This window comes from Rana temporaria, chromosome 1 (genome assembly GCF_905171775.1).
Source record: "Rana temporaria chromosome 1, aRanTem1.1, whole genome shotgun sequence".
Classification (NCBI taxonomy): Eukaryota; Metazoa; Chordata; class Amphibia; order Anura; family Ranidae; genus Rana; species Rana temporaria.
In genome coordinates this window covers 310121022-310144228 of record NC_053489.1, presented here as the reverse complement: position 1 = coordinate 310144228, position 23207 = coordinate 310121022, and the positions used below count along the sequence as shown (strand labels likewise).

General features: G+C 42.3%; 1 protein-coding gene across 1 annotated transcript in view; it reads left to right on the top strand.

Moving 5' to 3' along the window:
* IFT74 (intraflagellar transport 74) overlaps positions 1 to 23207 on the top strand; it is a 136518-nt gene that overhangs the window by 73248 nt on the left and 40063 nt on the right. The window contains exons 11-13 of the mRNA XM_040358623.1: positions 4988 to 5131; positions 7552 to 7592; positions 12322 to 12401. Coding sequence (XP_040214557.1) covers positions 4988 to 5131; positions 7552 to 7592; positions 12322 to 12401 — 265 coding nt within the window. The remainder of the gene's footprint in view (positions 1 to 4987; positions 5132 to 7551; positions 7593 to 12321; positions 12402 to 23207) is intronic.

Genomic DNA, 23207 nt, shown 5'->3' with positions numbered 1-23207 from the left:
CCAAAAATTCTGTCTTTTTTTAGTTTGTATGGCAAAAAATAAACCCGAGCTACATCACCAATCTTGTCTCCAAATATCGCCCAAACCGACACTCCCTCGTCTCCTCCTCCCATGCTCATCTCCAGGATTTTTCCAGAGCCTCTCCCATCCTCTCTATACCTTCAGGCGATCCCTGAAAACTCATCTCTTCAGGGAAGGCTATCATGCCCACTAATCTTTTACCGCATCCATCATCTCATTCCCCACTATTGCAACCTTTTGTACCACCTGCCCCACCCTATTAGATTGTAAGCTCTAATAGGCAGGGCCCTCTTAGGCCCCTTTCAGAGGGACGGCAGTTTTGCCGCAATTAAAAGCATGTACATTCGCTCTGGGCACTGCGATTAGCTGCATTTGTACATTGCGATTACGTGCGGTTACATGCGGCCGCGTTTAGCTGCGGTAGTCATTTCCATAGCAACCCTTTTTATCTTTTTTGATTATGATGTGCTTCCTGTTGTTTTTTTTTTTCTCACGCTGCTATCCGCAGTTGACACAAAAGACTGCGATTACCTGCGGTTAAGTGCATATAGCTGCGCTAAATCGCACCTGGACGCATTCAATTCTATTTTTTCTATTCGCACCAAACCGCATGCAACGAAATCGCAGCTAAACATTGTGTGTGAATGGGGCCATAGGAAAGCATTGTGTGCTTTTAGCTGCGGTAGAAAACTAGAAAATCTGCAGCTAAAAGCACCATTATATCCGTCCGTGTGAAAGGGGCCTTAATCCTCTTGTATAATAACTGTATTGTCTCCCTTTTTATATTGTAAAGCGCTGTGTAAAATGTTGGCGCTATATAAATCCAGTATAATATATGATAAGCACTGTGGAAGTCATTTAGAAATAATAAGTGGGTTTACATTTACTTTAAGTGAAATGTTAATTTGTTAGAACATTGTTAAAAAATGATGTGTGCACAAAGAGCAAGAATATTGTTAAAAATGTTTACCAAAACTCATTTAAAGCCATTATAGGTACTTCCAGGTTTCTGTGTTTCTTTTTTGGCTCTTTTGCTAAGAAGAGAAATCAAGATTTATGAAACCTAAAGTGCTCAGGTATGCTGCCTGATTGAGAGCTTGGCTTTGCCCTCTACCATTTACTGTTGGCCCATTAGCTTAATTGGTGGCTGTACGGGCCACCAATAATTTGCATACCATGATGGGTTTTGTCACTCTGAACAGACCAACTAGCACCAGGAGGTGCCTGCTGGGGGTGTACTAATGGAGCTTTACCAGCTTTCATCTGACTTCAGGTATGCTGTAATTATTTTAGCTTTTTAGCTTTTGAATTTTTCAAAGGTTGTTTTAAAACAAAGTTTTGGCAACTGCATTTTTGTAAAGTTTACAGGATCCTTTCATTTGTATTATGGAAACTGCATATAAAAAATGCATGGCGACAAATAAAGGTGTGAATGGGCCCTTCAAGGAAACATTAAATGGAAACCAACAATCTGATTTGGCCTACTTAACTTTGCAAAGTCATTATAACTAGTGAAACATTATGTTATGTGTAGATAACCTGGTACAGCCAATCTCATTCAGTGAGTCACCTTGGCATGCCAAGTTGTTAACTCGGTTCACATCCTGCAAATATCCTTTGCTGTTTATGTGATGTCTGCTATCTTCTTCTTTCCCACCACTGGGCTGTAGTGATGAGTGTGAAGCCTCACAAACCTTTAGAATGTTAATCTTTGTGTAGTCTACACAAATACAACTGTTGCAAACTGAACATCACAGAAAAATACAAATAATCTCTGGACTAGACAGTGAGGCTCCATGCACACTGGAAGTTCAAAAAAGCTATAAAAAACACCAGTAGCTTTGCAGGGAGCCTTTCAACGTTTTTTAGCGTTTTTGCAATAGCGTTTATTAGCGTTTTTCAGTGTAGCTTTTTTTTTTCTTTTTTCAATGGATTAAAAAACGCTGGTGAGCAGCGTTTTTGAGCGTAATGCCGCGTACATACACGATCGGTTTGTCTGATGAGAATGGTGTGATGGACCATTTTCATCAGACCAAACCGATCGTGTGTGGGCCCCATCGGTTATTTATCCATCGGTTAAAAAAAATGGAACTTGTTTTAAAATGATCTGATGGATACCTAACCGATAGAAAAAAAAACGATCGTCTGTAGGCACGCCCATCGGTTAAAAATCCACGCATGCTCAGACTAAATTAGGGGACGGGAGCGCTCGTTCTGGTAAAACTAGCGTTCGTTATGGAGCTAGCACATTCATCACGCTGTAACAGACAGAAAAGCGTGAATCGGCTCTAACCAAACTTTTACTAACACGGGGTAACACGGAATCAGAAAAAGCAGCCCCAAGGGTGGTGCCATTGGATTTGAACTTCCCCTTTATAGTGCCGGCGTACGTGGTTTACGTGACCGCGTTCTGACACGTTCGTTTTTTTAACCGATGGTGTGTAGGCGCGACGGACCATCAGTCAGCTTCATCGGATAACTGATGGAAAAATCCATCAGACCGTTTTCATCGGATTGACCGAACGGGTGTACAGGGCATTAGCGTTTTTCGACGTTTTGCATTTTTTTGCGTTTTTCCCACCGAAAAACGGCACAAATTTCTGGCGATCAGAAAAAAGCCCATAATCTCCACTGTTAAACTACAGTTTATCAGCTTCAGTGTGCATAGAGCATGACAGTAGCAGGTTTGACCTGTTATAATGTAGTTTTTAAACAGATTTATTTTTTGTATTATATCATAATGCAGGGCCTGCTGTATCTGGTAGGGTGGAAGGGAATATTAGTCATAAAAGTGATGTTGATGAAACATTTGTATTTTTGATGTGTGTTCAGCAATTTAGTGCAATTCAATTTATATATATTTTTGTTATCTTACTGCATGTCTGTTGTGCTGATATCCAATGCCTGGCAAGCTTTTATAGCTGGAGGCCAGAAAATCTGAGTGGTGTTCAACAGAAATGTTTAGTTGATGCTTTCTAAATGAAATACCATTGTGGTCATTGTCTGGGACTGATCGTGATTATAATGCTACTCATTTCTTGGCTGTAGTGGTATTAAGGTGGTATGCATTCCCTAACGTCAGTGAATTTAATGTGTTGGTCGCTAGCTGTAGTGGTTTGACTGCTGTTGTGGTCGCAGTTCATCATTTATTACACCCAGTGGTTGTCAGTCTGTATAACCAGTAGTGGTCAATCCATGTGTCCAATGGTGGTCACTTCCTATCTTCATTGGTAACCTGTCTCAAAGTCCAGCATAGGTAGCCAGTTTCTATCTCCAATTCATTGATGGTGACTGTCTTTACCAGTTTTTACATGTGATGGTCACTGAATGAGTGTCCAGGGTGAACACAAGATGCGGAGGGTATATAAAGAAAAAGAGCCGCTGCTCCAGGTGTATGATGATAATCTGAGGTGGAATGTCTCGTAGTACCAGCCACGTCCTGCCTTGGTGGGAAACTTGTAAGAAAAGAAATGGCTACACATCCAGGAATTCCGATTGCCTTTTATTGTTCAAAGTGATAACACCAAAGACCCCAACACGAGGTCATGTAGACGCGTTTCACACAAACATCTTGGGGCAGATCCACAAAGGTATTACGCCGGCGTATCTCTTGATACGCAGCGTAATTTCAAATTTTGCGTGTCGTATCTTTGTTTTGTATCCACAAAACAAGATACGACGGTATCTCGGCTAGATCCGACAGGCGTACGTCTTAGGACCCGTACACACGACCGAACATGTCTGCTGCGCGGATTTCTGTTTGATGGTGTGTACAACCATCAGACAGAAATCTCCGAGCGGACATGTCCGATGAAAACGGTCCGGCGGACCGTTTTCATCGGACAGTCCGTCCGTGTGTACGAGGCCTGAGTACGCCGTCGGATCTAAGCTGCAATTTTTCGGCGGCCGCTAGGTGGCATTTCCGTCGAATTCCGCGTCGAGTATGCAAATTAGCTAGTTACGGCGATCCACGTACGTCCGGCTGGCGCATTTTTTTTACGTCGTTTGCGTTCGGCTTTTTCCGGCGTATAGTTAAAGCTGCTGTTATGAGGCGTACTCAATGTTAAGTATGGCCGTCGTTCCCGCGTAGAAATTTGACATTTTTACGCCGTTTGCGTAAGTCGTTAGCGAATAGGGCTTTGCGTAGAATGACGTCACCGTCGGAAGCATTGGCTTGTTCCGGGTTAATTTAGAGCATGCGCACTGGGATACCCCCACGGACGGCGCATGCGCAGTTAAAAAAAAACGGCGTTTACATCGGGTCACGACGTATTTACATAAAACACGCCCCATCACAGAGATTTGAATGGCACGCCATTACGCCGCCAAAGATACACTACGCCGCTGTAACTTACGGTATATATTCTTTGAGGATTCGAAAAAAAAAAAAAAGTTTACGTCGGCGTAGTGTATCTTAGATACGCTGCTCCCCGGCGGAAGATTACGCGAAGGTACGTGGATCTGCCCCCTTGTGCTTAATCATTACCATTATGTAATGATTAAGCACAAGATGTTTGTGTGAAACGCGTCTACGTGACCTTGTGTTTGTGTCTTTGGTGTTCTCACTTTGAACAATAAAAGGCAATCGGAATTCCTGGATGTGCAGCCATTTCTTTTCTTACAAGATGCAGAGGGTAGCTTTATCCTGCCCATGTGACATAAAAAGATTGAGCTCCTCCTTAAATATAAACTGGTATACTATTCTATCATATGTTAACAATGCTCTCTCTATATCGAATTATTTAATGCTGTCAAGCCCACAATTTTTTTTTTTTAATGTTTAGCTAATTTGTATACACATTTCTCAGATGCTGGGGTTTGTAATAACACATCACTGAAGCCATCGCGTTTTCTTCCTTTTATGTTTTCTTAAATTTTTCAACCAGCTTTTTGTCAGTTGTCATTGTCACCTGCAATTATTCAATTTAAACACAGAAAAATACTATATATATTTTTTTTTTTCTAGGAAATTGCACATTCCCATATCAAACAGGAGGCGGTACAGCTTTATGAAAAGCTGCACAATTTGGAGGGTCGTCGGGACCAAGCCATTGCAGAAGACAAAGGCATGGGAACGCCACAAGAAGAGAGGGAGAAGTTACTAAAACAGGTATTCCAAAGAAACTTGTAACTAGTTTAATGTAACCAAGTCACAAACCACAATTTTATGAAATGCTGCTAAAATTAATAATGCTGACATGGAGCTCTGAACTGAAGTGACATTTTATTAAGCATCAAGCAACAGCTTTATTAGGTTATGGTTCAGAACATCAAAATTTATGGTTTGAGTTTGTAGGAAAGCTCCTGTTGATAATATTTCATTAGAATTGGTTCATATTAAAGGTGCATTCACACTCTATTTTTTTATTTATTTCTCTGTCAGATACAATGATAAATAAATGTCCATTTGTACTGTTATAAAGGGTTTGCTGCTTGAGATCCACAAGTATTAGGCCTCATGCACACTGGGTGTTTTTGGAGCTGCTTCTATGGGCATCAGGCATTTTTTTTTTCTTTCAAAAAGAAATATATTTAAAATAAATCCTGCACTTATCCAACCACTTTTCAATGAAATGAATCGATCAACCATTAAACAAAACAACTGTGACTGCAAATTATTATAAAAGCTGCAACCAAACAAGTCCGAACACGAGACCCACATAAACAATAAAACAATAAAATTGGTGTGCTAATCACATAGTTTACACATAAATCAAATGAACATACGTAATAAGCGAATATTAAAAATTTGAATAAATAAATAACTTTGATATTCTTTTAACAAAGTGTCCTTTTTCAAAAAAAGTTCATAAGTGACATTTCTTAAAGCGGAGGTTCCGCCAATTTTTTTTCTTTTTTTTTTTTAAATACTGCAGCTGCTGACTTTTAAAATATGGACACTTACCTGTCCAGCGTGCCCACGATGTCGGCATCCTCGGTGAGGGAATCGGGAAGTGAAGCGATGCGGCTTCACTGCCCGAATTCCCTACTGCAAATGCGTGAGTAGCGCGGCGCGCCGTCACTGGTCCCCGCTCTCTCCTGGGAACAATGTGTTTCCCAGGAGACAGCGGGCGTGCGGGAAGGGGCGTGACTCCCGCATGAGTTTGTTCTCGGAAGTGGGTGCAAATACCTGTCTTAGACAGGTATCTGCACCCCCTCCCCCCTAAAAAGCTGCCAAATGTGACACCGGAGGGGGGGAGGGTTCCGAAAAGCAGAAGTTCCATTTTTGGGTGAAACTCTGCTTTAAGTGAATTTTTGAAAACAAACGTCCGATCCGGTAACAGAATTCCACTGTGTATATATGTCATAGATCAAACCGGACAAAACATTGCTCAAACGAATCCCTTCACCACATATGCTGTGCACGCCTCTTACCAGAGATCATGGATCTCAATTTATAGAGATCACACCAGTATGACTCGGCAGCCAAACTGGGAAGGATATTGATTCCACTGCAGCTCACAATAATAACTCCACGGTTTCAGGTATTAGCAAGTCGGCTGACAATTACTCCTAATATATACAGAAAAAAAGGAAGATCTCGTAGTGCAATACATTTAAAAAAATAACATTTCTTAAAAGCACAGTTTACACTTATAATTAAGCAGATTAAATCCAGCAAAGTAAACACATTATCCCACACGGCCACAGTCGGCACTAGCCAGCTTGTGCGGAATGACGTCACAAAGTTGGCTCCGACTGACGTGTTTCTACTTAACAGGCGTCAGCTGAGAAAGATGCCTCCTAGCATCAGTCGTATTGTTGTGACTGTAAAAGGACTGCCGACAGGCTCTAGGTCAGCGCTCTCAACCAATGACTAAGAGTGCTGACCGGAGTGTTCTGGGGGGGGGGGGGGGGGACAAAGTAGCACAGCAGAGGATTGTTAGAACAGCGGCTCCGACCTGAGCTGTCAGTTTTTTTTTGTTCAAACAAAAAACTAGTGGTCTGTACAAGGTTTTTTATTTGCCAAGGCCTTTAGCTAATATACAAATTCTGGCATCAATTTTATTTAACTCTAAGGGCTCTTTCACACGAGATGGACTCCGTCGCTACAGAGTGTCCCAGCTCCCGCCGGCTCCGTGGGAAAATTTAACCGCTGAGCTGGCGGTCCCTCTCTGCTCACTGAGCGGGGAGGGGCTTGTGCAGCGCCGCTGTCTCCTATGGAGAGATCTGATGAAAACGGACAGCATGTCAGTTTTCATCAGATCTCACCCGATCCGATTCGCCATGGACGAATAGCGACGTATCAAACGTCTGATTTTGGCAGATCGGATGTTAGCGGACATGTCTCCGCTGACATCCGACACTCCATAGAATTGCATGGAGCAGCCGTTCAGGTCCGCCGGCTAAACTGACCGTGGACCGTGTGAAAGGGGCCTTAAACACATCTAAAACGTGTTGTGCTGGAAACTCTTCAAAATCCAAATACAAAATAATGATTGCATTGTTTAAGTTGCTATTGTCTTATGTAAATACATTAATACAAAAGTACAAACTGTAATTTTAGCTTAATTAAATTGTTTTTCATAGGTCAAAGAAGACAATCAGGAGATGGCGAGCATGGAGCGGCAGTAAGTGTTTTATATTTTTGCATCTGCAAGTTGATATAAGATATTGCAATTTTAGCAGTTTCCAGACTGTGATATTCTTTTAATTGCCAGCTCTAGCCATGTGTAAATACATTTGCTGCTATATTATAAGCAGTTCTGGTTCGTGAACTGCATGTAGGCAAGCTGCACTTAAAGATGTGCTGTCAAATTCCAATTACCTCATGTTGTAAAACCACGGGGTGCTGCTGTTCCTGAACATAGAATGATTCAGCACAACGTTTTATTCATGGCTGAAAATAAAAATCTATTTAAAGTCTGTATACATCTCATCTCACCTCTGATGTCGTTTTCCTTTCGGAGATAAAAAAGAGATTGAAGCTTGAAGTGAGATCATTGATCTCTCCGGAGCTCATAATATTTGCGCCCATCTCTCTGCAGTCTCGGAGAGGCAGTAACAGAACCCAAGGAAACTAAAACTTACACCTGCATGCAAAGATGTTTACAGAGTCTTGCTATGAAATAAATATTACATTGAAAATCAAACCTACTTCGAAGGAAGGAAATCTAATGTCAAATGAAGCCCCAGTGTGTGAGTCAATAAAAGTGCTCTACAGGAGAACTGTAAATATTGTAAACATTGTAGCAAATTTATTGCAGATCTCTACCTTCTCTTGTTCTGTAGACAGATTATGCTGCAGACCTTGTCAGCACCTTTTGAGAGTGACTGTTGAAAGGAAGGGTCTGCCCTAGCTGTTTTCAGTCTTAAAGCGGAGCGCCACCCAAAGGGGTAATTTCCGCTTTAGGGCTTAAATAAACCACCCCTGCCTAACTTGGCATATCATTTTGGATGGGGGGGGGGGGGAGCGGGTACCTAGTTTTGACAGGTACCAACTCCTAGAAAATCTAAGCGGAAGTTCTCCTTGTCCCCTCTCGTCCCCTCTCTTGCCCTCTCTTCTACCTTTTGAGAGTGACTGCTGAAAGGAAGGGTCTGCCCTAGCTATTTTCAGTCTTAAAGCGGAGCGCCACCCAAAAGGGTAATTTCTGACTTAAGGCTTAAATAAACCACCCCTGCCTAACTTGCATATAATTTTGGATGGGGGGAGCGGGTACCTAGTTTTGACAGGTACCAGCTCCTAGCCGATCCAAGCGGAAGTTCTCCTTGTCCCCTCTCTTCCTGTAGTCCTCTGGGACATGTCACAGGTCCCAAAAGACTGCAGAACTATTCACACAGCACAGCATGGCTCAGGCATGCGCAAGTGGGCACCTGGCAGTGAAGCAGAAATCCGCACAGCCAAGTCCCCACAGTTAGGATTCCGGCACCCAGAACCCTGTAAAGAACTAGCCCAGGTGAGGATGGTGCTGAATCCTTGGACATTTATTAAAAGTCAGCACCTATAGGATTTTTTTTTTTTTTACATCTGGCGATACACTGTTTGAAATTCTAATGGTGAGTCGCAAAGGTCAATTAGTCAAATTTTGTTGAAGGAGCTGGTCCCAAAATTGTCGGCCAAACAGCCTCTGCAGCCAAACACTTGTAGGCACTGGTCAGGTATTCTGAGGCCGCGTACACACGGTCGATCCAAACCGATGAGAATGGTCCTACGGACCGTTTTCATCGGTTCACCGCTGAATAGATGTGCGTACACACCATCAGTTCAAAAAACGATCGGGTCAGAACGCGGTGACGTAAAACACACGACGTGCTGAATAAAACGAAGTTCAATGCGTCGACTTGATTCTGAGCATGCGCGGGTTTTGAACCGATGCTTTTGTGTACTAACCATCGGTTTGGTCCGATCGGGCAGCGGTCCATTTTTCGGTTCGATTTTAAAATGTTTGACCGAAGAACAACGGACCGATGGGCCGTACACACGATCGGTTTGGACCGATGAAACTGGACTTTAGGCAGTTTTCATCGGTTTGGACCGACTGTGTGTACAGGGCCTAACAGCCAGAGTTGGCAGCTGATCAAATGCAATAGCATGGCAGGGGGGGTTTTATGGACGAATCAGCCCACAGGCTGAGCAAAATAAATCTATTAGCGTATGGCCAGTTTTACTCAGTTTTACTCTTGTAGGAAGAAGACCTTCAGCCCTGATATACATATAGGTGTATAAAGTGGGCTTTAACGGTATCTCACCAAAATGGTAAAACATTGATTGCATCTGATGCCTATCATTTGAACTCATGGTCTTTACAGACTGCTTTGAATATTTGTAATACAGTTGGCATAAACAGATGGGTGAAGTTTTTGGGCAATTCCGTGCACATGGTTGTTATGGTTGCAATGAGGAAGGTGGAACTTTGAGCAGTTCTGGTAAATAAAATCTGTCTGATGATTGAAATGCAAATGGAAATTTTATTAATATTAAAGAGGAGGTCCGCCCACCGCTGCAAAAATTAAAAGCCAGCCGGTGCAAATACTGCAGCGGCTGACTTTTAATAATCGGACACTTGCCTGTCCTGGAGTCCAGTGATTTCGGCACCGCAGCCGATGTTTCCATCAGCTGTTGGGTGCATGCCACCTCCATTGCGAGTAAGGGAACCTGGCAGTGAAACCTTTACCCCAGGAACCCTACTGCGCATGTGCGAGGCTCCGCTCCTCTCTCCTACTGGCCCAGCGGCAGGGGGAGGAGGAGGGAGTCCGGGTGGTAAAGTCAATACCCATGGCTGAGGCTCCCGGAATTGGGAACAGGATACCTGTGAAAGACCGGTATCCTGTCCCTCCTCCCCCCCGAAAAGGTGCCAAATGTGGCATCAGAGGGGGAGGAGTACAACAAGTGGAAGTGACACTTTTGGGTGGAACTCCACTTTAAATTACTAAATGGCTTGTGCAGTAATCGTATACTGTGTGTCATATACATTTTTCTTTAATCATCCTTTATTTGATTTTAAACAACAAGGAAAACAGAAATTCACAGGGACAACCCAGAAAAAAAAGAACAAAAAAATTAAGGCGGTAGTAAAACTCGCTTTGTTATTTTTACCTTCAGGTAAGCCTATAATAAGGCTTACCTGTAGGTAAAATGCACCGCTTCAGAGATATTCACCCTGCATGCAGTCGCTGACATCAATGGCGCATTCACTTTGAAGGTCCGGCATACCGTGCCAGACTTTCAGAGTTTCTTTCCGGAACCAAGGGCTCCCACGCGCATGTGTGGGTGTGATGTCATCGCGGCTTCGGCTACTCACAGTTCCGGAGCCCATGAACTCAGAAGAAAGGCCAGGGGAAGATATCAGTCCTCTCAGCGGTGACTGTGCGCCACTGGAAGGGCTTTGTTCTAAGGTAAGTATCTATTATAATGTGCTAGTATGTAATGCATACTAGCACATTATGCGATTTGTCTTTTTTTTATTATTATTATTCTGCTGCAGATTACTACCTATTTAAATTAAAATAGCTTACCAATTTTAACCTGAAAATAGATTCCTACTAGGACCATTAAACCTTAGTGTCTACTTTGTTTGTTGTTGCATACAGCACAGTTAGTATTAATTTTTGGAAGTGGGGCAGCAGGATTTTATCGGTACCGTGATAGGACATTACAAGAATAAAAAAAAAAAGACAGAGTTTTATTATAATAATTTTACAGACATAATATAAATGGACATATAGGCACACAGTGTTCAAATGTTCTCCATTTTGACAGCTACTACACCCCCCATGTATTGGGGTCTCTTCTTACTGGGTTACTCCAGATAAGATATTTGTGTATAGGCCGTCTAACTTGACTTGACACGTTTGCGGTCGCCCTCTTCTTCAGGAGAGAAACAGAGGGAATAAAACACTGGAAAATTAAATACACAGTACAAGCATATATATAGCCTCTTCATATTATTGGTAATGAGTTTTTTTTCAGTACATGCCATAAGACAAGCAGGAATGGTATTGGGATTTTTTGGGTGCAAGAAATGTTATATCAAATAATTTATTTAAAAAATATTTTTATTTTGAATACCAAAATAAAAAACAATACAGCTGAAGGAGAGCCCAAGTACAAATATCACATGTTTACAGGACAGTAGAATAGAATGAAATTCCTGACATGTTTCGCCCATATATCGGGCTTCTTCAAAGGGAACTGTCTGGTTAAAGGTACAAGCCTTCTAGAAAACAAACATAGGAACAACATGTATATCAATATCAGTGAATCATAAAGTGTACAACAGAAGAAATGCATCAAATTATATTAATTTTATGCATGCGCATCTCATAACCTTTATTAGTTTATGGGATGCGCATGGTTATGAGATGCGCATGCATAAAATTAATATAATTTGATGTATTTCTTCTGTAGTACACTTTATGATTCACTGATATTGATATACATGTTGTTCCTGTGTTTGTTTTCTAGAAGGCTTGTACCTTTAACTGGACAGTTCCCTTTGAAGAAGCCCGATATATGGGCGAAACATGTCGGGAATTTCATTCCATTCTACTGTCCTGTAAAAATGTGATATTTGTACTTGCGCTCTCCTTCAATTTTATTGTTTTTTTATCTTGGTATTTAAAATAAAAATATTTTTAAATAAATTATTTGCTATAACTTTTCTTGAACCCTAAAAAATCCCAACACCATTCCTGCTTGTTTTATTTTTTCTCTGGATTTGGTGCTATAAATAGTAGCTTGGGTATCCACAGTCACAAAACCAGTCTATATATGCCATAAGGTCTATACACTTTATATTTGTTACATAAGAATACATTTTTGGTTATGAATGTTGCTTTTTTTTACCCTCCTGTTAACAGATTAACAGATATAAAGGAACGGGCTAAACAGCTCAGTGAAGAAATGGGAAGGCTGGATATGGACTTGGAAGAGCACCAGGGTACCATTTTATTTTAATATTCAGAATGTGTATACTCTAGACTAGGGTAAAATAAGTTCTGTATTCCCAATTACTTTGTGTATAGGTGTTGCCATGCTGATAAGGAAAGTACTTCACCAGCTGACCTCATTAACTCATTACCATACACCCTGCATTTGGCCTTCCCCTCCCAGGCGATTGCTCCCACCCACCTCTGCAGTTACATACAGTTATTATCAGTGAGCACATTTTCCTTGAATACGCAGCCAGTGTCTTCCTCTACTGATCTATCGTTTTGTATCATACCTTTTTCTTGCATAGGTCCTTCTTTTGGCAGAGTGTGCAGGAGCGTGCAGAGTTTGCAGGAGCTGAGTGATCACATAACTGCCTATGTGGGGCAGAGCTGTAGTATTGAAAACAGGAGAAGTATCCCCCTTGAAGTCTGTAACGCTCACCATACACAAAACAATTTGATTGTACAATCTCCTTTACATCTACCATCAACTATGTAGTCCAAGGGCCAGCCTGATTGGCTACAGAGTGGATAGATTTGGGTTCCTATTATATAGTTTTGGTAAATCTAAAGGACATTGTACAGAAGCTATACAATCAGATTGTATAGTGTATGTCCACCTCTATACACCGAAAATTAAATTGTTATGCTTTGGGGGCTAATAATTGGTAATGGCACCCCAAATGCAGAAGAAAACACTCATTGTGCCACGCGAAAAAAACTAGCAAAAATTTGGGCAAAACATGCAACCTGCAACACGCTAGAACTGCACGATCAATTGATAAAGAAAATGTTATCACGATTCAACTCCCCTAACGATCTTAATACAGCATTTCCCCGATTCTGTGTAACAAGTGCAGTTTAACCATTTAAAAACCAAACTTTTTCTGGCACTTGTTGCTTACAAGGTAAAATCTGTATTTTTTTGCTAGAAACTATATATATATATATATATATATATATATCAATCAAAATAATATAATGTATAACATTTTAGCAGAGACCCTAGAAAATAAAATAGCCCAATTTTTTGTATAATGTAAAATGATGTTACGCCGCAAGAATTGTGAACTTTATTCTAAGAAAAAAAATCTTGATTCTCATTTTATCCAGAATCTTGCAGCTCTACAACACGCCAAACAATCCCATGAGCTACTTTCCCACATGTAGGGCAACCCGTCTCATCAGCACACTAAGAGGCTGAGACTGCCATCGGTGGCGTCAGCAGAGAGTGGACTTCAGACAGCTCTCTGCTAAAAATGGATCACAGGAGTGCACAACAAATTACATTCCTGTGACCCATAGTAAAAGCTCAGCCAAACGAGCTGAGCTTCTACTGCACTTCTCCTTTAAACAGAGGCTGAGATGGCAGCTTCCCTGACTAAAAACGATACGTTGGTTTATCTTTCACTTTAAATGTAACTATTTTGATAAAGAGTTAAACCGACGGGTTTAGCTCTACTTTACGGATTCTGACACGCATTCACAGCATGTTATCGGTATGTGCCTTTTCTGATTCAATATGTATTGAAGGCATTTTCAGAAAACGCCATTAGTGGTAGCCCCCCCACTTGTCTGATGACAGGGGTACTTTTTAAAAGCACCTCTTGCCTACACACCATGCAATAATTATAGCAGACATAGTTATCTCAGCAGACAGTAATTCTATTCTAATGTCACTCATTGTTGCTTTTATTGCTTTTAACCCACTTTTTCCTTACATTTTCCTTTTCATTTGTAATTGTTTTTTTTTTATATCTCTGTCTTTTCTTTGGATTACTATTTAGAAGGTGAGAATCTGTTGCGTTGTAGAACTATATGATGAGATACTACCAACTAGAAAACTTAGAAATTACTTCCATTTAGATAGACCTATTTGGCTGTTTACCTTCTTTGTCCCTTTTTTAATTTACAGTTTTGGCCTTCTTTTTGCTTAAATATATTTTCAAGCATTAGCATTCTTAAAGTTTCCATTGAGTGTGCTTTGTCATATCATTTCCTGCTTTGCTCGTTGCATTTTTCATTCTGACGTTTTGAGATCCTAATGTGCAAATCAGTACGAAAGACCTATAAAAATAGCTGTCTTTTTCAAAAATACAGATTCTTTGGTCATGAAACCCTTTACCAATTATCTGTATAGTAATAGCTACTTCTATATAAACCATATTTACCCAGCACTGCCTGGTAGTTTGACACTTTTAGGCCCCATGCACACGAGAAGCAATTACAAACACCTCCAAACTCACGTTTTCAAAGGCAAAAACCGGCGTTTAAAACGCCCGTTTTGGCCGCGAATTGCACAGCGTTTTGCAGCGATTAGTGGCGTTTTACCGCATTTGCGGCTGTCAGTGCTTATCTCAAAGACATTGTAGACCCTCCCAAAGTTTAAAACGCAAAAATAAAACGCTTCTGAACCCAAAATTTTGCGTCTGAAAAAACGGACATAAACCCAACTGCTTTAAAACGCCAAAAAACGTGATTGTGTGCATGGACCAATAGGATAACATTAAATGTGTTCAGGGGCAGTTGAAAAAAATGCCCAAATGCCTCTGAACTCGAGTTTAGCAGCGTCTCGTGTGCATGGGGCCTTACTGTTTGTGTGACCACGCATTAATGGTACTGAAACCTTGTTTCATGCCAAATAAAAATCTATTTGTTACTTTATCTAGAAAAGAAGAATTGTGTAATTAAAATGTAGGGAAGGATTAGACCAGTGATGGTGAACCTTGGCACCCCAGAAGTTTTGGAACTACATTTCCCATGATGCTCAACTACACTGAAGAGTGCATGAGCATCATGGGAAATGTAGTTCCAAAACATCTGGGGTGCCAAGGTTCGCCATCACTGGATTAGACCCTCTGTCGGTTTTAAACTGCTGTCCAGGTCGTTCCTCATTTGCTGTGCCAACAATAGTTTCACTAAATAAAAAGTGATGGAAAATCTTCAACCGGGACAGACGGCAATAAAATATATATTTTTTTTAAGTAGAGGAGGGAAAGTTGAAACTCTGTCAGCTTTTTTTGCTGCCCATGTTGTCATTGGTGTTTTCTACTCATTCCCTGTGTGGTAAAACCACCACTGTCACCAAACCGCTAATGTTGGCTATACATTATTCATTTTTTTCATTCATTTAGCAGTTTAAGAGAAAAAAATAAACTGATTCCCCCATCCACACACCTCCCCGCTGCACTATTGTATCCTATTCCTGACAGTGGGGGGGATTTGCTTCAGAATACACAGATCACTGCTGTAGCCATTGGCTGCATTCCCTGATCGAGCAGCTTTTATTTGACAGGGTCATTAAATGTGGTGGGTGATCAATAAATCGACTTCTGTTCAATAACTGCGGCAGCCACACCTGAATTAACATTCGACCGGTCCTTGCTTAACTGGCCAAATTTCGAGGCATCTATGGCCATCTTAACCACTTAAGGACCCCTTCACGCCGATATACGTCAGCAGAATGGCACGGCTGGGCACAATCACGTACCTGTACGTGTCTCTTTAAGCCCCGCTATAATGTCGCAGTCATGAAAAAAATCGCTGATCGCCGCCATTAGTAGTAAAAAAAAAATTATTAATAAAAATGCAATAAAACTATCCCCTATTTAAACGCTATAAATTTTGCGCAAACCAATCGATAAACGCTTATTGCGATTTTTTTTATACCAAAAATAAGTAGAAGAATACGTATTGGCCTAAACTGAGGGGAAATAATTTTTTTAATATATATTTTTGGGGATATTTATTATAGCAAAAAGTAAAAAATATTGAATTTTTTTTCAAAATTGTCGCTCTATTTTTGTTTATAGCGCAAAAAATAAAAACCGCAGAGGTGATCAAATACCACCAAAAAAAAGCTCTATTTGTCGGAAAAAAAGGACGCCAATTTTGTTTGGGAGCCACCTCGCACGACCGCGCAATTGTTAGTTAAAGCGACGCAGTGCCGAATCGCAAGAAGGGGCACTGCGTCGCTTTAACTAACAATTTATTTGCTTTTTTTTTTCACAAATAGAGCTTTCTTTTGGTGAAATTTGATCACCTCTGCTGTTTTTATTTTTTGGGCTATAAACAAAAAAAGACCGACATGCACAGACCGACGTACAAATATGTCGGTTTGCGCAGGCGAGCCGCCTTGCCGCAGTATATATGCGGAAGGCGTTCGGCAAGTGGTTAAAGCAACCCTATCAGGATTTAAAAAAATGCAGATGAGTATTCTTGCAGTAGAAGAGCTCACCTCTCCCCTGGCCAATTTCACCTACTTTCCCTCAGACCTGCTTCAGGTCCCAATTTGACTTTCATCTGCATTATATTTAACCTGACAGGGTTGCTTTAATCACTCGCATATAGTATCATTGACTATATATGCCATATGTAAAGCTGTAAAATGTTTTTACAGTGAGGAGAAAATCATTTTGCAATCGGCACCTCTCATTAAAGAGAGGTGGTGCAAGGGCAGAGTCCTTACTACTATATCACCATGTTGCTTTAACCACTTCCTGACCGCCGCATGTACATTTACGTCGGCAGAATGGCACGGACAGGCACATCAACGTACCTGTACGTGCCTGCCTGGACGTGGGTCGGGGGTCCGATCAGGACCCCCCCCCCCCCCCCCCGGTACTTGCGGCGGTCGGATTCCCTCGGGGAGCGATCTGGGACGACGGCGCGGCTATTCGTTTATAGCCGCTCTGTCGCGATCGCTCCCCGGAGCTGAAGAACGGGGAGAGCCGTATGTAAACACGGCTTCCCCGTGCCTCACTGTGGCGGCGTATCGATCGAGTGATCCCTTTTATAGGGAGACTTGATCGATGACGTCAGTCCTACAGCCACACCCCCCTACAGTTGTAAACACACACTAGGTGAACCCTAACTCCTACAGCGCCCCCTGTGGTTAACTCCCAAACTGCAACTGTCATTTTCACAATAAACAATGCAATTTAAATGCATTTTTTTGCTGTGAAAATGACAATGGTCCCAAAAATGTGTCAAAATTGTCCGAAGTGTCCGCCATAATGTCGCAGTCACGAAAAAAATCGCTGATCGCCGCCATTAGTAGTAAAAAAAAAAATAATTAATAAAAATGCAATAAAACTATCCCCTATTTTGTAAACGCTATAAATTTTGCGCAAACCAATTGATAAACGCTTATTGCGATTTTTTTACCAAAAATAGATAGACGAATACGTATCGGCCTAAACTGAGGAAAAAAAATGTTTTTAGATATGTTTTTGGGGGATATTTATTATAGCAAAAAGTAAAAAATATTGATTTTTTTTCAAAATTGTCGCTCTACTTTTGTTTATAGCGCAAAAAATAAAAACCGCAGAGGTGATCAAATACCACCAAAAGAAAGCTCTATTTGTGGGGAAAAAGGGACGCCAATTTTGTTTGGGAGCCACGTCGCACGACCGCGCAATTGTCTGTTAAAGCGACGCAGTGCCGAATTGTAAAAACCCTTTGGGTCATTTAGCAGCATATTGGTCCGGTCCTTAAGTGGTTAATAGCACAGAGCTGCCGAGGCCACTTTACTTAAGCATGGGTCTCCAAACTATGGCCCTTCAGTTGTTCAGGAACTACAATTCCCATCAGGCCTAGTCGTGTCTGTGAATGTCAGAGTTTTACAATACCTCATGGGCCATGTAGTAATGCAACAGCCGTAGTTTGGCCATTCCTGTACTGAAGAATTTGAGAATATTCACAAAATAAGTTGTGCGAGTGTTCACGTTAAGTATCCTATTATGCGCAGATGAAACATGGATTTTCTTTAAAGACTGGTTAATTAAAAGAATTTTCACGTGTTACTGTGTGAACATTCCTAAGTCTTTTAAAATCGACCTCAGCAGCTCTGTGATATAAGGCAGCATGGTAACTTGGCAGTAAGGACTGTTCCCTTGAAGCACCCTGTGTTCAGGCCCACCAGCAATACTATCTGAAGGGATTTTACAATTGCCTGTTTTCATTGGATTCCTCCGGTGTTCTCATTTTTTTTCCTGGCAATCCAGGAACTTACAGTTGGGTTAAATATTTTCTACCAACATGGGGGTATGTGTGTGTCTTGTAAGAGTGTGGTAGAGATACAAGAATGTCAGCTTCTTCAGGGAAAGGGGCCCGATATAAATGGTCTTTAGGGTTTTTGATGGTGCCATATACAGACAAAGAACAACAGAAGCTCCGTGCCAGATAAGGACAGTCATTAGTGTTTTGATTTTTTTGTATTATTCTGTGGGGATTAAGGAAAGGGAGGGGAAATGCAGGAATCTTCCTAATTTTTGCATGGCTAGAAGGGAAGCCGGCAAGACATCCTACAGCTGCAAGGAAATCTTTACTGTGCGTCCCACTGGAATGTCTTATTGTTTTATTCAATAAATTAAGGAAAGAGGATGCGGATGCAATTCCATTTGGCCAAAGTGCTTTTTCAGCATTTCATTAGCACACGATTTTTCAAGTGAGATATGACTGAATAAGAAAAAAACACGCTGGTGAAATGAAATTGGCTGTTAAATACAGATTTTATTGTAAGCTATTGTCTCTGTCAAATGCTAATGTTTTTATCCCTATCATAAATAACTTGTGTGATCATAAGCTATAATCGGTCTAAAGCAGTTTAGCAGAGGTCTGTTGAATAAGTCTATGGAGTGTATTAGATCTCCTCCACTTAAATGGCAGGCAGCCTATCATTATAATTCATATTCCACGTTATTCAGCTGAGAATGTCAGCATTACCAATTAGCGCAAGCATTGTGAATATAAAATGTTCATCTTTCTTGCCGTGAATAATATTCTGCTGCAACCTAGGCAGTCTAGATCACATGGCCTATCGCTACCAATCCATAAAAACTGCAGATAGTCTATTGTTTCTTAATGGAATCATTCACAGGGGTGACACCGCTCTGAAAAGTGATATGCGGTATATTGTTTTTTGAGAAGCAGTTTGGAGCTGATTTATAGGCATTCAGGAGGCAATACTACTGCCTCCTGCACACCTATTTTTTATACCAATGGGTATTTTTACCTTCTCAATGGGGTATTTTACATTGAACTAAAGTGTTGCAACTGCCATAGTTGTGTTTGGCGTGCAGTTGCTGTGCAATCCTATTTACTTCAATAGGTGAGTTTGAGAAGATGCTGCAGCAGTGGTGGTTGATCGGGGGTGAGAGGTTGAGGAGCCATAAAAATGCAGATCAACTACCTCTTTTCACCATAACCTGGCTGCTCATATGAACTCAGTCTTGGGCTCCGTACACACGGTCGGTTTGGTCCGATGAGAATGAACCGAAGTTCAGTTTTATCAGACCAAACCGACCGTGTGTATAGGCTATTGGTCTGTTTTCCTTCGGTCCAAAATTTTAAAACATGCTTCAAAACCGAATCGATGGGCCGCTGCCCCATCGGACCAAACCGATGGTTAGTACAGAAAAGCATCGGTTCAAAACCCGCGCATGCTCAGAATCAAGTCGACGCATGCTTGGAAGCATTGAACTTCGTTTTTTTCAGCACGCCGTGTGTTTTACGTCACCGCGTTCTGACCCGATTGGATTTTGAACTGATGGTGTGTACACACATCAGACCATCAGGCCACTTCAGCGGTGAACCGATGAAAACGGTCTGTCGGACCATTCTCATCAGTTTTGTCCGACCGTGTGTACGGGGCCTTAGACAGACACACTGGTAGACTTGCAATAAAAAAAGAGGATCAGCAAAACACAAAGGAAACAGAGCCTACATTTGTTTTAGAAAATATGGCTGCCCAACTAAGGTTGTAACACATCATCACACATGGACACAAATGTTAATCTGGAAAAAGAAAAGACTATGGGGCAGATCCTCAAAGAAATTACGCCGGCGTATCTGTTGATACGCCGCGTAATTTCAAATTCTGCGCGTCGTATCTTTGTTTTGGCATCCACCAAACAAGATACGACGGCATCTGTGTTAGATCCGACAGGCGTACGCCTTAATACGCCGTCGGATCTAAGATGCAATTTTCCGGCGGCCGCTGGGTGGTGTTCACGTCGTAATCCACGTGGAGTATGCAAATTAGCTTTTTCCGACGATCCACGGACGTACGAGCGGCCGTCGCATTCTTTTACGTCGTTTCCGTTCGGCTTTTTCCGGCATATAGTTAAAGCTGCTATCTGGTGGTGTACTCAATGTTAAGTATGGCTGTCGTTTGCGTAAGTCGTCCGTGAATGGGGCTGGACGCCATTTACGTTCACGACGAAAACAATGACGTCCTTGCGACGTCATTTGGAGCCATGCGCAGTTCGTTCGGCGCGGGGACGCGCTTCATTTAAATGAAACACGCCCCCTACTCGCCGCATTTGAATTACGCGCCCTTACGCCGCGAGAGATACACTACGCCACCGTAACTTACGGCGCAAATTCTTTCAGGATTCAAAGATTTGCAAAGTAAGTTACAGCGGCGTAGCGTATCTCACATACGCTGCGCCCACGCAAATGTATGTGGATCTGCCCCTATATCTGCTCACTTTGGGTCTTATGTCTTTTTAACCCTAATGGACCAGGCCACATTTTACATTTCAGCTATGTACCTGTTTATCTGGCAGAAACATTATTACCTATGACACTGAAGCAATATGCATATTGTTGACATTTTCTTCCTGAAACTATATGTCCTTTGCATTTTAAATCGTTCCCCATCTGTAATTCTTTTTATTAATTTGCTTTAAGGAAGGGTTAAAACTCCTTTCTAGGTTTTATTTTAGTTTGTGTCCCCATTTGGGAGATTTGCCCTTACTTCCTGTCCTCAAGATGAAGAGTCAGGGGCACAGGAAGCAACTGAAAATGTGTCTAACTCTGAGATACAGTTAGTAAAGGGGGGGCGCTTTGTCATATTAACATAATGGACCTGCTTATCTAGAGGTTATTAGATTAATTGTAAATATGTATCTTAATTCTGTTTAAAGGTAGCCCTACACAATTTGTCCCAAGGTGCAAGTGTTTATGACCAGAACTGGTAGAGATCCAGCCATCCATGTCTTAGATCAGGGGTGCCCAACCTTTTTAAGAGCAAGGGCCACTTAAGCAACTTGGTAAGCAGTCACAGGCCACAATGAGCTGAGCGGGCAGATGACAGGTCCGTGTCCAGTCTGCATATTCAGAGCGGACACGGACCCAGCCCACTCTACTCTATCGGCCCTTCGATCCGATCCACCCTGATGGAAGGGGAAGGACCCCCTTCTGTTTTTAAAGCGGATCGGAGGTAGGTGGGTGGGTGTAAACAGACACAAGCTTGTTTTACATCTGCAGCTCCATAGAGGTGAATGGTCCAATTGGGTCAGACCAATCATGTGAAAGGGGCCTAAGGCTGCTTTTACACTGATGCACTGTGGTTTACCCACAACTCAGGTGCAGCGCAGTGCACCTGTGGCTTTCCTACAGGTTAGATGCACTTTGCCAAAGATTTCTGTTATATCCTGCAGGTGTGGTGCACTTTCTGAAAGTGCACCAAACCCGCAGGTAATAACAGAAGTCTTTGGCTCAGTGCCAGAAACTGTGCTGCACCTGCGGATCAGTTTGGATGCAGCCCAGTAACCACTGCAGAACAGGTATGCCCATATATACACTGTGATTTTAGTAATAAGCTTACCTTTTAATTACAGTCTTCCGTTCTGGTATCACCAGCTGTTGCTGTCCCAGACAGAGAGCATTTGGTATCACTCCGCCTGTGACAGTAGATGACACTATTCAAGAAACATCAGCTTATGGGGCTCTGCTCCGCAGCTGCTTGCTTCATTCACAACACTGATGCTTTGGAATGGCGGGTCAGCAACCCATGATCTTGGCTTGCCAACCTGCCATTCCAGAGCACAAGGTTGCGGGCCACATCAGAGGGCTCCATGGGCCACTGGTTGGACACCCCTGTCTTAGATTAAACATCCAGATCAACATTTAGGTGTGAGGCCTAGTTTCTGCATCAAAATTTACATTGGTATTTTTGAAAATTAAAGAACAAAACTGGCTCATACTGGATGCTTACAGCATGAGCAGTTGATGGCTATGTAGCGCCCTGCTCCTGATGAACAGGTGTTATGTCAAATTTAGAGGGTGTCTGAGCTGGTAGTTTATCTCAGACTTTGTTAATTGGGGCTAAATCAGCCTCTGTTCCGGCCGTGGCTGGAGGGATTTCCCTTTGTTTGCCTGTAGGTGGCGGTATCACCACAGGCCAATGTTGGAACTAAGGCAGGTCATTGTGTATTGGGGGTCTTTCCTCAGGAACAGCCCAGTGGGAGTGGTCTCCCCGCTGGGCATGCCAGGGAAGGATACTTAAGGGGCAGACGCCATTTTTTGGGGCTCTTCCCCTCGTGGCCCTCCTGGCGCAAGGTATGTGTTGTGTGATTTTTTTTTTTTAGCCTCGGGACCATGCTGGCCCGAGGCTGCATTTCGGCCTGGTAGGCCCAGTTACCCTGACTGGGGCCTATACCATGGAGGTGATCCTGTGCTGTCTGTCCTGCGGGAGGAAGCCGCTCAATAGAGCAAGCAGGGAAGGACCTGTCCCAGAAAGGACCGAGCGGAAGACTGGTACTTTGGGAGAGGCCTGGTAGCTTATTGAAGGATGCACCGAAGCCTACAATACCTTACAGTGTGCCGGGTTGGCTTAAAGGCTCTAGAGCTGTAAGGCTGGATCTCCGGGTATCAAATCCTGTGGCAGAGGATTCCGGAATCCCTCATCTGAATTTGCAACCAGTCTGTGGCAGAGGCTGAAATCATTCTTGTCTGTGCATCACCCTGGCTGCTAGGCCAGGTAAGAGGGGCCTATCCGGGTGAGCAATACCCACTTAAGAAAAAGT